General features: G+C 33.8%; 3 protein-coding genes across 5 annotated transcripts; all 3 read right to left on the reverse strand.

The window, feature by feature from the left end:
* Positions 1-2005: 2005 nt before the first annotated feature.
* LOC106134696 (uncharacterized) lies at positions 2006-6360 on the reverse strand. Of its 3 annotated transcripts, none has more exons than XM_060948714.1 (5): positions 6192-6360; positions 5250-5752; positions 4216-4695; positions 3142-3591; positions 2006-2608 (listed from the first exon to the last, which is right to left on the reverse strand). In XM_060948714.1, the coding sequence occupies exons 2-5, from the start codon at positions 5565-5567 to the stop codon at positions 2276-2278; spliced, it is 1581 nt and encodes a 526-aa protein (XP_060804697.1). In that variant the 5' UTR covers positions 5568-5752; positions 6192-6360; the 3' UTR covers positions 2006-2275. The 3 variants fall into 3 exon arrangements, with proteins under 3 accessions (XP_060804697.1, XP_013190258.1, XP_060804698.1); XM_013334804.2 differs by having other exon boundaries at positions 5250-5759; XM_060948715.1 differs by lacking the exon at positions 6192-6360 and having other exon boundaries at positions 5417-6154.
* A 42-nt stretch (positions 6361-6402) lies between these two features.
* On the reverse strand, positions 6403-9296 carry LOC106134338 (uncharacterized). Its single transcript, XM_013334360.2, has 3 exons — positions 8950-9296; positions 7556-7817; positions 6403-7101 (listed from the first exon to the last, which is right to left on the reverse strand). The coding sequence occupies exons 1-3, from the start codon at positions 9033-9035 to the stop codon at positions 6709-6711; spliced, it is 741 nt and encodes a 246-aa protein (XP_013189814.2). The 5' UTR covers positions 9036-9296; the 3' UTR covers positions 6403-6708.
* A 798-nt stretch (positions 9297-10094) lies between these two features.
* LOC132902715 (uncharacterized) lies at positions 10095-11602 on the reverse strand. The gene is made up of 2 exons (XM_060948863.1): positions 11155-11602; positions 10095-10738 (listed from the first exon to the last, which is right to left on the reverse strand). The coding sequence occupies exons 1-2, from the start codon at positions 11494-11496 to the stop codon at positions 10370-10372; spliced, it is 711 nt and encodes a 236-aa protein (XP_060804846.1). The 5' UTR covers positions 11497-11602; the 3' UTR covers positions 10095-10369.
* Positions 11603-12804: the final 1202 nt, after the last annotated feature.

Below are 12804 nucleotides of genomic sequence, written 5' to 3' on the forward strand. Positions count from 1 at the left end.
TTATACAGAGTCTAAAATATGTAAGCGAAAAAAGCTTACAATAATTATTGTATTGAATTTTAGACTCTGTATACTTAATGTTGCACACTTCTCATTCATTATAATTAATTATAATTATAATGACATTGTTTAAAATGCCTACTAACAAACAAAAAAAAACATTGCAACTTAATTTTGCTTCATTTTTCAATTCAAATTTTGAAATATTTTGACATCTTCCAAAATTGACTGGTTTATCATTGCATTTATATAGTACAATATTTAATTTATATTGAGAATATATCGGATACGATTCAGTGTGGTGTGTTATGTGAGTGACATAGGTTAATGAGAAACGCAGTCAGTCATACAGACAGACATCCTGTTAAATACAGTATCTGAAATATCTTATTATTTTTGTATTATATTCGAATCCCGGTCAGGGACTACTGCATTATTACATTTTTACTCCAAGGAGATTGCCATTGCTTAGTGGTTAAATCCATCACTCCTATAGTCCTGCGTTTGAATTTGATTCTCATCGCGAACATATTTGTCAGCAGTATCTGCTGAAGTGAGAAACACAGCAGTATAATAGAAAGAAACACGGATAAATTTATTGTATAAGCTTGGATGTCTGTCTGTGACTGATGTTGAATAATTGGCTCTATCTCAACACGTACTAATTCTTGAGAGATTACTATGACAAGTTGGAATGTTAGTGTTGCCATGACTAAAAACATTATTTGTACTTAAAATGTTCATTAATTTTAATGCATTTTCGTAATGAGTGAAAATACTGCGTTATATTATGCCACGGCACTAAGGCGACGTCTGCCCTACAATTCTCAGAAATAATTCTGGATACGATGTTGCTTTTTCTTATTATGGCAAACAGTCAACATTAAATGTTAATAGAATAATAAATATTCTTCGTGACGTATTTTTGATACAAATAAATAGATCAACATTCTTTAAATATTTAGCCGTGAGCGTAATGTATATGGCAAGTATAGTTGCCAAAGTACATGAACGCACACAAAAGCAGTATGTGATGTGATGATATCATCTGCTCTGTAATACTTTGAGATTGTGACAGTTTGTCGTCCTCTCTAGTCTTTTTCGGGTCGGTTCATTTCGTCACTATTTTGATTTTTTCGCCAGAATTTATTGATTTTTGGCCCATTTTCTACTATTTATTATTCAGAAAGTGCCGACAGTTGACCTCAAAACGATGCATACTTCTGAATGGACCTATGTATTTGTCTCTCTCACATGTTTACGGCGTTAACTAACATTTTTTGGAAATATATAAACGTAGAATCGTTTAATTTTTGTACAATAGCAACAGCTCAGGGACAGATTTTTATACCTGTCTGAAAATTTCATTCATATCAAACCGTTGAAAAAAACATGAGTGAGGGACGAATATCAATAGATACAGCAAGTCACTAAGCTCAGTAATGTATACACAAAATCTCAGGTCACATCAAAATGTGACCTGACATTTTGTGTATACATTTTTGGGTTGTCAATACAAGAGTGAGATTAAGTGCTCATTAGCACGAACGCTTATTTAACTTTACGCATGCGTTCCTTCTCGTGCGTGTTGTATCTGCTATCCTTGTCTTTCGCGCGGGACGTTAGAAAAGCGCTCGTGCGAATGAGACCTAAAGCGATGTGGCGGTGTGAATCGACCCTTTGTGTTATTTATAAAATATGTTTAAGAGATTTAGTTTTTAAAACGTCCGACTGCCCTCGAAGTCAAACTTCCGTTATTTTGTATCTGGAATTTGTGGAATAAGTACTTAATTTAGCTTTATCGATGGCAATATTTTTTTTTTAATTCGTCGGTAGCACAGATGTATATTTTTTCACGATGTTTCCGTAACAGAACGCCACGTAGGAACTAATGGCGCGAGCCAAGATCTGAATTTTCACTAGTGAAATATAAGTGGTAATGTTTGTTTGTATAACAGATGCTGTAACAGCAATAAAAAATCAGACTTGTGTGCGATTATTTTAATTTCTACCCTTATTATATATACCTATAAGCCTTACGAAACATGGCATTATAATTGTATAATTGTTAAATCCTATATACTTCATACATACTTGGTTAATATTTACACATTATAATAATATGGGATGTATAGAAAGGACACTACACCTTCAAATTTCCTTATTTACACTATACTCACAAATATACCCTCGCAAAATGCTTACCATCAGCGATTTGCTTTTAAAATCTGTATCTTGGACATTCCAGTCAGTCTGCTCAGGACAAAGCAACAAACTACATCGTGTTATCCTCCATCCGAGCACCGCTCAACAATGTTTGTATCTGCAGCTGTATCTGCAAAGCTTTGTCCATATCCATACCTCTCAATACTGTCGCGATGTATTTTCCATAGTGATCAAACTCGTCCTCCGGCTCGGAAACAGAGCTTGTATCAACGAAATTGGTGAAGATCTTATTGGAATGTTCGTCATCTTCTAATTTCACTCTTTTCGTCTCAACTTCCTCGTCCGAGTCAGATTCGCGGGCGATTGTTTCCTCCAATTCCGGTTCGAATTTCTGGTCGTCTTCAGATAATGTTTCAGGCGATATCTCGCCTGTTTCTTGTGTCTGAAATGAAAAATATTACATTGGAAATAGTTTAACAGTCAAAGACTTTCTTAGACGCTTTATACGACATCCATGGGAAAGAGATGGAATGGAAATATGCAGAGATCGTGGCAAGTGGAAAGAGGTAGTCTCTGCCTACCTCTCCGGGAAAGAGGCGTGATTTTATGTATGTATGTAAATAGTTTAACGTACGTAAATATATTTTATAGCTGGCTGGCTGTATAGGATCTGGAATGTAATCTGGTGGTATGGCCGAATATTAGAGGACTATTTCACTCTGTTTTGGATGCGGTCTGTCTATATCCCTTACGGGGTAGACAGAGGCAACAGTCAAAGACTTTCTTAGACGCTTTATACGACATCCATGGGAAAGAGATGGAACGGAAATTTTATTTTAATAATAATGGTATTCTATAAAGTGCTGGAGGCACAGTGCACCTAAAAAAAATATAGTAGTAATCTGAGCAAAGTAGGTAAATTGGCCAAAATTTGACAGGTGCAAGATATCTAATTATATAGACAGACAAACTTACATCGTCCTCTGAATTTTGAGCATTGCGCTGTTGGATGACACGTTTATATTTATGCCAGTAATGGAACCATTTCATCGCCGGCGAATATGGATTGTCTGTGTCTGATCTTTTTCTTATTTTTGCCAACTCCTGAGCGTAAGTAGAACCCAATATCTTAACTTTGGCTTTTATTTCTTGTTCATCTAGTTTCATTCCAGTTGCTGCTTCAAATTCTGAACTCACACTGATATATGCTTCATGACGTAGTTTCTTCTGTCTGAAGTATTTGTGTTTTGGGTTGTATAAGAATTCATATTGTAAATATATCTTTACAAATTTTAATGTTTCAGTTTCGCTCCATTTTGTCCTTGAATAGCTATCTACTGTTTCATTTTGCGTTGCATTCGTTTCATCTTCATTGTTCGATAATTCCAGCCATACTTTATGGTCATCGGAGTCTGATAGTCTGAGCTGCATTTGAAAGTTTCAACAAATGGAATATATTTATTTCAAAATAGAATACAAGGTATCACTTAATGATGTGAAACATTTGTTATAAAATCTATTACTGCTTCCGAAGCTTAAGTCTAGAAGAAGCGTCGGACAAAACAGTGGTTACCACCGACAGGAGGATGGTATGGTTTTATTTCTTTAATTTCATATTCAAGCTTATGAAATTTATAACAGCAAAATAATACATTTTCGATTCGAATTAATCAATTTTTTATTACCTAAACTATATTCTGTTTGAAATTTATAGGTGTTATAATATTTACATACATACATATATAATCACGTCTATATACCCTGCATGGAAGACAGATCATTGGCTCTGTCTAGTCTAGACTATTGAGTCATTTCATGTCATTGTCAAGACTATTGAGTCTTGAAGTCTGAAGGGCTACATTCCGCTCTACGCTTAATGATGGAATTGTGATTAAAATCGTGACAGGTTACAAGCCTATTGTAAACAAGAAGAATAAGTTAATTAGCCTTTTCCTTAGTCACCCCTTCTTTTACGACATCCATGGGAAAGATATGGAGTGGTCCCTTTCTAAAGTGGCAGTCACCACACAGCCAATATTTGAAACTCACCTCATCATGGGAGTATTTGGTATTGTAGCATCTATCCCAGTCAGCAAACCATTTCAATGTTGATACATATGTGAAGTCCGAGTTAGATTTCCTTCTTATTTTTAAAAGTTCCTGCGCATAAGTCGATTTTAGATTTCTTATTTTATTTATCACTTCTCTCTCCGTGAGAGCAATACCAGTAGCCGCCTCAAAGTCCATAGCGATTTTATTGTAGGCATTTTTACGCATTTTATTATTTTTGAAATCATGTTTTTGATTCCTAAAAATGTCATGCTGCAAATAAATCTTCACAAATTTATGTGTTTCTTCTTCACTCCACCTTTTGTTACTTGCATTGAAAGAGGCTGGGTTCTCCAGACAATTATTTTCAAACTGTGACTCATTTAACTCTGATTTTTCATGATATTCCCCATCTTCATTATTTTCATTGTCTGATAAAACTAACCATTTCTTCTGAACATCTGTTGTAGTATCATCAGTCTGAAATTGAAATAATTTATCTCTGTAATATAAATCAGTATCTGAAGTAGAAAACATGGAAAAGTAAAATAAAACTATAATGGCATTATATTAACCCAGTTTTAAGACTCAGTTTGGCAGATTATTATTAGTTGTGTGTAATTAAATTTTTTTATAACTTTTTATCAGGCTATGTGCAATTTTTAGCAGAGATTGTATTTATTCTCCAATTCACTCATTCTCATGGATGTTGTTAGAAGCAACTAAGGGATAAGCTAATAAACTTCTATGGGATGGGTTTCTGAAGTTCGTTTTCCTTTTTTACACAATGGGCTAGCAGCCTGAAATTCTTGAATCCCAATTCTATCTTTAAGCCAAACACCTGAGCTTGGCCTATAGACATAACTATATTTATTATTTTTTAGGCAATGGGCTAGAAACCTATTTGAATTACACTTTCATTATTGAGCTGTATGTGGCCTTTCAGTCTTTGCAATAAGGTTTCTCTCCCCATCCGAAAGTTCTGTGTCCCTGGAAGGGATAAAAACGTGATTATAAGAATGTATGTGGCTTACGGGCTGACTTCTATGTTTACAATTGTACCAATAGTGGAACCATTTCATTGCTGGCCTGTATTGCTGATCACACGAGGATCTTTTCTTTATTTTGGCCATTTCCTGAGCGAAAGTTGATGTTAGATTCCTAAGCTTCGTCATCACTTCTCTTTCCATCAATTTAATACCTGTGGCACTCTCGAAATTAGAGCTAATACTATTGTACGCTTTTTTACGTAAATATTTATGCCCGTAGTTTTCATGTTTCGTGTTCCACAAGTACTCATGCTCCAAGTAAATTTTCACGAATTTCACCGTCTGGTCTTCACTCCACTTCATTGTGTTTAAGTAGGGTAAGTAGTAATTTTATTTAAAAAAACCCGATTATTTTATTAAATATTGAACAAAAATAATAATCATTTCCACTTCGATTTCCACAACAAAACAACCATGTTTTTCTGTCACTGTCAGATATGAAATTGTTATTGTCATTGTCAGAGTGACATTATTATTCTTCGCGCCTTCTAAAAACTGCGTTTGTTTAGGGTTCAGTAGTTATTCAGAGATCATTAAGTGGCAGAAAGCTGTAACTTTCTATGGGTATGTAAATAAGCAATATGGTATGTTAATAGCAAAAAAGTCGTAGACAAAAATCTTTAAAACAATTTTCCCGGCACCAATACAAAAAGAATAGGACCACTCCGTCTCTTTCCCATGGATGTCGTAAAAGGTGACTAAGGGATAGGCTTACAAACTTGGGATTATTTTTTAGGCGATGGGCTAGCATCCTATCACTATTTGAATTTCAATTCTATCATTAAGCCAAATAGCTGAACGTGGCCATTCAGTATTTTTAAGACTGCTGGCTCTGTCTGCACCGCAAGGGATATAGACGTGACCATATGTATGTATAAATTACTCTTACACAAGTTAAGTGGGGGTAATATTTTTATCTCCACTTACTTATCGTGTGGAATATCGTTGAATAGGTCGCGATGAGGCCGCGCGCGGGAGTATTGAATCGAGCGACAACGGCGCTGCGTTCTTAGATATTTATTAGTGTGAACTAAAAGTTGGCATTCGCAGATACGGAACTCTACAATTCGCTTGACCCGACACGTAATGACCTGTTTTTCTTAGCTGAAAATGGATTAACAAAATATACTGAATAGAATACATGTAATAGATAATTTCTTTATTTATATTACTTTTTGTTTATAAAATTTCAATAGTTGTCTGTGGGTGGGTGACCACCACAGGTGAGGGTTTTTTTGAGGTCTGATCTATTATTCTGAGGGTTGTGTCTATGCTTTTTATAATATTTTTTTATTAAAGTAAAATTTTCTTTCATTACCTTATCTTATATTCATAAATAAATAACTTTTTAGCACAGGTACATTAACTAACATTAATAAACATACATAAATGTAAGTACATACTTACTTACATATAGTTAAAAATATTTTTTCACACACAAGTTTTAATGTCCACTTAAACAAGATAACCGAGCTTCACTCACTATACTCTGTATTTCCAATTGTACTCTAATAGCTTTCTGTAAATCCATGTTTCTCAGCTGAGACGCAATATATTTACCATAAATGTCAAATTCATCCTCTCTCAGTTGTGAATTAGACACTACGCTGGTCCTGTGTGATTCCTCTGAAAGGTCCGTACTTAAATGTATACGTTTCATTTTATCTTTGGGTTTGAAAGGGTCTGGGGACAGACTGCATGTCTCCTTTGGCTCAGACTTAAACATGACTTGGTATTTCTCAGTTTGTGATACAAACGGATCAGCTTCCTCGGTTTCTGCGTTCTCTGTTGATTCCAGAATCCACATTTCTGAACATGGATCTTCTTGTTCTGGCGTCTGGAAATGATATTTGATAACAATCAAATTTCATAATAAAAATATTACTAAGAAGTAATATTAGAAGAACTAAGAAGAAGTGATTATTTGATTATGTATGTATACATAATCAGATAATCACATCCTAGTCAGAGCCAACAGTCACAAAAAGAAAGGCCCCATTTATGGCTAGCCCATTACCTAAAGGAATCCCTATATAGTTGCTTTTTACAACATCCTAATTCCATCATAAGGCAATACAGCTGAACATGGTCTTTCAGTCTTCAGATCAAAGAAAAGGCTCTGTCTGCCCTGCAAAGGATATAGACATGACTATAATTATGTATTTGTTTGTACATAACAATATTCTAGATGAAATTTCACTCAGTCCCTTTCCTGTGCTGTATACAGCAATGGGTGTACTAACACCAGGAGGAATACGTATGCTGAATAAATCAATATAAAAAATATTTACTTCAATTTCTTGGTCTCTTTTACGGTAATTTCGCTTCACACGATCTAGACATTTGTGCCACACGTCAAACCATTTGATTGTCGGTTTGTACACAGACCCTGAACTGGATCTCAGCCGAATTTTAGCTATCTCTTGAACATAAGTAGATCTGAGACTCTTTATTTTTACTTTAACTTCATCTTCATCCAGGACAATACCGGTGGCTGACTTCAGTTCAGTTACAATGTCGGAGAATGCTTTCTCACGTACACAACGCGTTTTATAGTCCACACTAGGGATGTGACATTGCTGATAAAAAATCGATTTTTATATAATCGATTTATTTTTTAAGTATGAAAAATCGATTAACAAATAATCGATTTTTCTTAAGAAAATAATCGATTTTATTATATTGATCGATTTTTTCCAAATTTTTCAATTTATGTCAAAATAAACGCCATATACATTATATCAATAGATTTATTCATTAAAAATAAACAACAGAATCAGTAAGTTCTTATACAGGGTGACATTTAATTCAACTGCATAAATTTAACTGTTAAGTGTGACTCATCTAAAGGATATTTAAAAACGTAAAACGAAAAAAATATCGGTTCATATTTCAGAAAGTACGAAAATAAATAAAAGTATCAAAATCCACGATCCTAAATACGTAATATCACTCCGGCCGGCGGAAAAGCGACGCGTAAGATTCAGAGGTCAATGACACAATGCATTCAGCTGAGCGATCTCGACAACTCTGTACTTTACTTGATCTTGATCTTGAAAAATAATTTATTTTTCAGACATTTATTTACAAGTTTAGTTTTAAATTATTTTTGTAGTATTGGTCTTAATAAAGCGTGTGACGTAGTTTTTTAGGGTTTTTTAAATGTGAAAATTATGAAGTTTAATTTAAATAAAAATAGGCTCAAACGGCACAGAAGCATGGGTATAGTCTATGTTTAAAAGGATGCAGTTGTTTTAAATGTCACCCTGTATAATCAACACAAATTAAAGTTTATAACAATCAAGTTTGAAAAATGAAGTTTCAGCAACGAATAATGAATAAAATATCAACTGAATGTCGGTAAAATACTGTTCATCGACTAATTCCATCTAGAGAATGTTTGATTAAATTAATCATCTAAACTGTTTTAAGAGCACAGAAAGAATGCACAGATGGCGTTAATGTAATATTATGGAGCTATGATAGTATTCTTTGGCAGTTCGCGTTCCGGGCTCAAAGCCAGAAGACAAAAACAATTTCGGAGTGCATTTATTGGATGATTATAAAAATCGATTTTTAATCGATTATTAATTTAAAAAAAATCAAGTATAAAAATCGATTTTTACTTTAAAAAAAATCGATTTTTAATCGATTTTTTCCATAATCGATTTTTTTTTCACATTCCTAGTCCACACTGGCTGGGTTCCACAGACATTCGTGGCGGAGGTAAATCCTCACAAATTCCAATGTCTCGTTTTCACTCCACCTCATGATAAAATAAAAACTTTGTAAATATTAAAATAAAAGCATTCGGTGCATACTTTTCGCATTATTTTCAATTTATATTTATGAATATTCTACTTCCAGATTATGACGAACTTTATCTTATGGAAATTTAATTAAGAACACTTTTGTTTTTAACATTGTTGTTATTGGTTACTCAGATTTCAGGGAGAATTTGTTTGTAAGTAATTTTATGAGCCAAGCTCAAAAATTCTTACTTTTGTATTTATTTATTTTGTAATAAAATTGATTATTGACCAGATTGTCAATTCATTGACAGTGATTGATCAGTCGCAAAAGTTTATTTTATAATTTGGCCCTGCCTAAGAAAAATTTACATAATAGATGACTGATGTTAAGGTATGTATCGACTTATAAGATACATACCTTTGGTAAAAATAGATATGGAAAATCTTTAAAACACCAACAGTAGCCAAAAATTAGATTTTAAGGATTACTTCCCCCCGCTCCTAAGGGGGTCAGCTTTTTAGTGAAATTTTACGTGAAACGACGTCGTGGGCAATGGCTAACCATCATCATTCTAATGGATTTATTGTCTTTAAAAATATTCTGGGTTCCTTCACACTCGACCTACTGATACCTTCCTACAAATCAATATTAATTTGATACTTGAATTTCGAATGTTACTTTCCTATAGTAAAATATTAAAGCCAAGAAAAATTATTTGGTCATTGTATTTCAAAGCATAGAAATTGAAATAATGTTTACCTACAGAAAGATTTTTATCAGATTTCCGCTATTCTCTAATTGGATATGAGAGAGCAGGAACTTTATCTTTACTTATTGCTTCTGGCTGGTAGGTAGATAATAACAAAATTATAGGTAATCGAAACGGGGCATGTCTTTATTATTTACATTTTATTACCGAATTTTCAAATAAATATTAAATTGGTACATAATACAATCTAAAATTTTATGATTTTTACTTAAAACTATTTACGTTACTTAAGTGGCAAATGGAATGATGCTAACCGCCTGGAAAGAGACATGATTTTATGTTTTATGGATGTATATATGTGTGCTCAGTATATAAAATATCATGTACTTTACGATTCTTATTATAGCAAAATAAATATCCTAAAGGGACATCCACACATGAATCTCTTCCTTATCCATCTTATTAGCTGGCTAGACAGAGCTATTACTTGCAAGACTAAGGCCAAAAATGCAAATGTAACTAAGACAATATGAATATATTGTACACCACAGATAATACACAATTTGTAACAATCTGATGCCTGCTATATTTAGTTATAATTTGAGAAGAAAGATATTGTTTACCACAAATTAATAAATTTCTATTAGTCATTACAAATTTCAGATATTCGTGCTTCGCTCATAAGGTTCTGTATCTCAAGTTGTACCCTCAAAGCTCTCTGTATACTCATTTGCCTAAGCTGTGTTGCTACATACTTCCCATAGACATCAAATTCATCCTCTTTCTCGCACTGTTCTGAAATTGAATCTGTAAAATAATCTACATTTCTATTCCTATTGGTTTTCTTTTTAATTTTTCGGGATTGGGACTTCTTTTTAAGTTTAATTTCAGGATTTTCTGGTTTTGCCGAGTCATATTCATCTTCAGTTTGGGACACTACTGGATCAGATCCGGGTTCTTCCAAACAATCATTTTGCAATTCATGACTAGACCACACATCCTGAGGAATGTCCTGTAATTATTAAAAAATCAATACATATTTTATAAAGCAAATTTATCTGTAACATGAAATTAATCAGGTTTGTCAATTTGTCTCCAACAGTTTAATGAGTGATTTAGTGTTAGGTACTTGTTATGGGACTTATTACTATCACTACTTTTCTGTTAGTATGTATGTAATCTAATCTCAGAAAGTTGTGGATGCATTTTGTTCCTGTTTGGAATGTCAGAAAGAGGGTTTTGTGAAGATTTATATATGTATATAAATTCTACCCACACAAATCCGGGGCGGTTCAAGACTTGCGCGGTTAATAAAACTAATTTTAATAAGACTAAAGGTATGTTCTAAATGACAGAAAAGTATTTAGATATCCTCTTTGCGTGTCCTACTACTATGCATTAGAATAAAGGTGTAAATATGTAACTAACATTACTATACTGCTGTCGGTTCATTGGTGTGATATGTTTTAGACATCGATCCATTTCATTGAACCAAATTATTGTCGGCTCATAAATGGAGTCAGGGACTGATCTTTGCAGAATTTTCTGAACCTGTTGCGAGTATGTAGTTCTTAATGCTCTTATCTTCATTTTCACTTCTAAGAGAGATAAATTTTTATTTGTAGAAGCCCTGAAATCTGAGCTTATCTCTTGGTAAGCCTTGTTTCTTGCATATTTCAGTTTATAATCAGAGTGTGCGGGGTTCCACAGACATTCGTATTTTAAATACAATTTAACAAACTCTAAAGTGACTGATTCGCTCCAGCGCATGTTTTTCTGTTAAGTTTTATTTAGATTTTCCCATAAAAATCGATAAAATCCTCTATTTTTGTTTACAAATTACGAGTTTCTTCCGGTCCGGATCTTAGCTCAGTGACAGGGCCTACTGACAGTGTTGATGTTCCTCGTTGACGTTTAGTGCAATCCATGTGACAGACGTACATAGGTAAGAAAGAAAGAAAGAAAAATCTTTATTTGGCGCAAGATGTAACATAACATTTTCATTCATAAACAGAGATAAAAAAAAAAAAAATACATGATGCGACCAAAAGGGTTTCCACTCAGCATATGCATGTGTATGATGAGGTTACACAATGCGCTGATTTTCAGTGGAACCTAGTACGGAGGTACACTGACTTTTCATTAGATGTTGCTATTGTAAGATTACAATCTACTCGCTGTATTTAAAAACAAGAAAAAACAAGGTCGTGCGAGTTCAGAAGGTAGGTTAAGTTTTAATTTGTAAATTTGCGGGTCGAGACTTGCTTAGGTAGGATACCGTGCCATTTAACACTAATTATACGAATACCTACTATAGAATGAGAGAATGTGTTTGTTTGTCCGCCTTTTACGTCTAAACATCTGAACCGCTCTCTATAAAATTTTGCATACTTACATGTATGTAAACATCTGACAACTTTGAAAAACGAAAATACGCTTTTTGTGTGTATTTATGTTTGTAACATTGTTATGTTTATAAAATGTGTGTAGGATTTGTTATTAGAATTTTAAAGTTCTACGGCATTAGATTCAGCGAGGTCTAAGTTCGCGGCCAATGATTTGTAACTTAGCAAAACTTAATATTATAACATAACATAACATAAAATCACGCCTCTTTCCCGGAGGGGTAGGCAGAGACTACCTCTTTCCACTTGCCACGATCTCTGCATATTTCCTTCTCTTCATCCACATTCATAACTCTCTTCATGCAAGCTCGGCGGTTTCGGGTACTTTTGACCTGACCCTTTACCAGGACGTCCTTAATTTGATCAAGATACGTTCGTCTAGGTCTTCCCACTCCGACCTTTCTCTCCACACCCTCCATGTATATCTGCTTAGTCAACCTGTTTTCAATAATCCTCTCCACATGACCGAACCATCTCAACATACCCTTTTCTATTCCTGTAACAAATCTTCTTTCACATCAAATCATTCCCTTATCACTTAATATTATCGAGTTACGTATTGTATTTTATACATATCTAGGTTTTTTTGTATATAGGACAGGAATCATGGGATTGAAATAAAAAAGCAAAATATTTTTTAACTGTACTCGGACAAGCAAACTTAAAAACAATC

This window comes from Amyelois transitella, chromosome 17, assembly GCF_032362555.1.
Source record: "Amyelois transitella isolate CPQ chromosome 17, ilAmyTran1.1, whole genome shotgun sequence".
NCBI lineage: Eukaryota > Metazoa > Arthropoda > Insecta > Lepidoptera > Pyralidae > Amyelois > Amyelois transitella.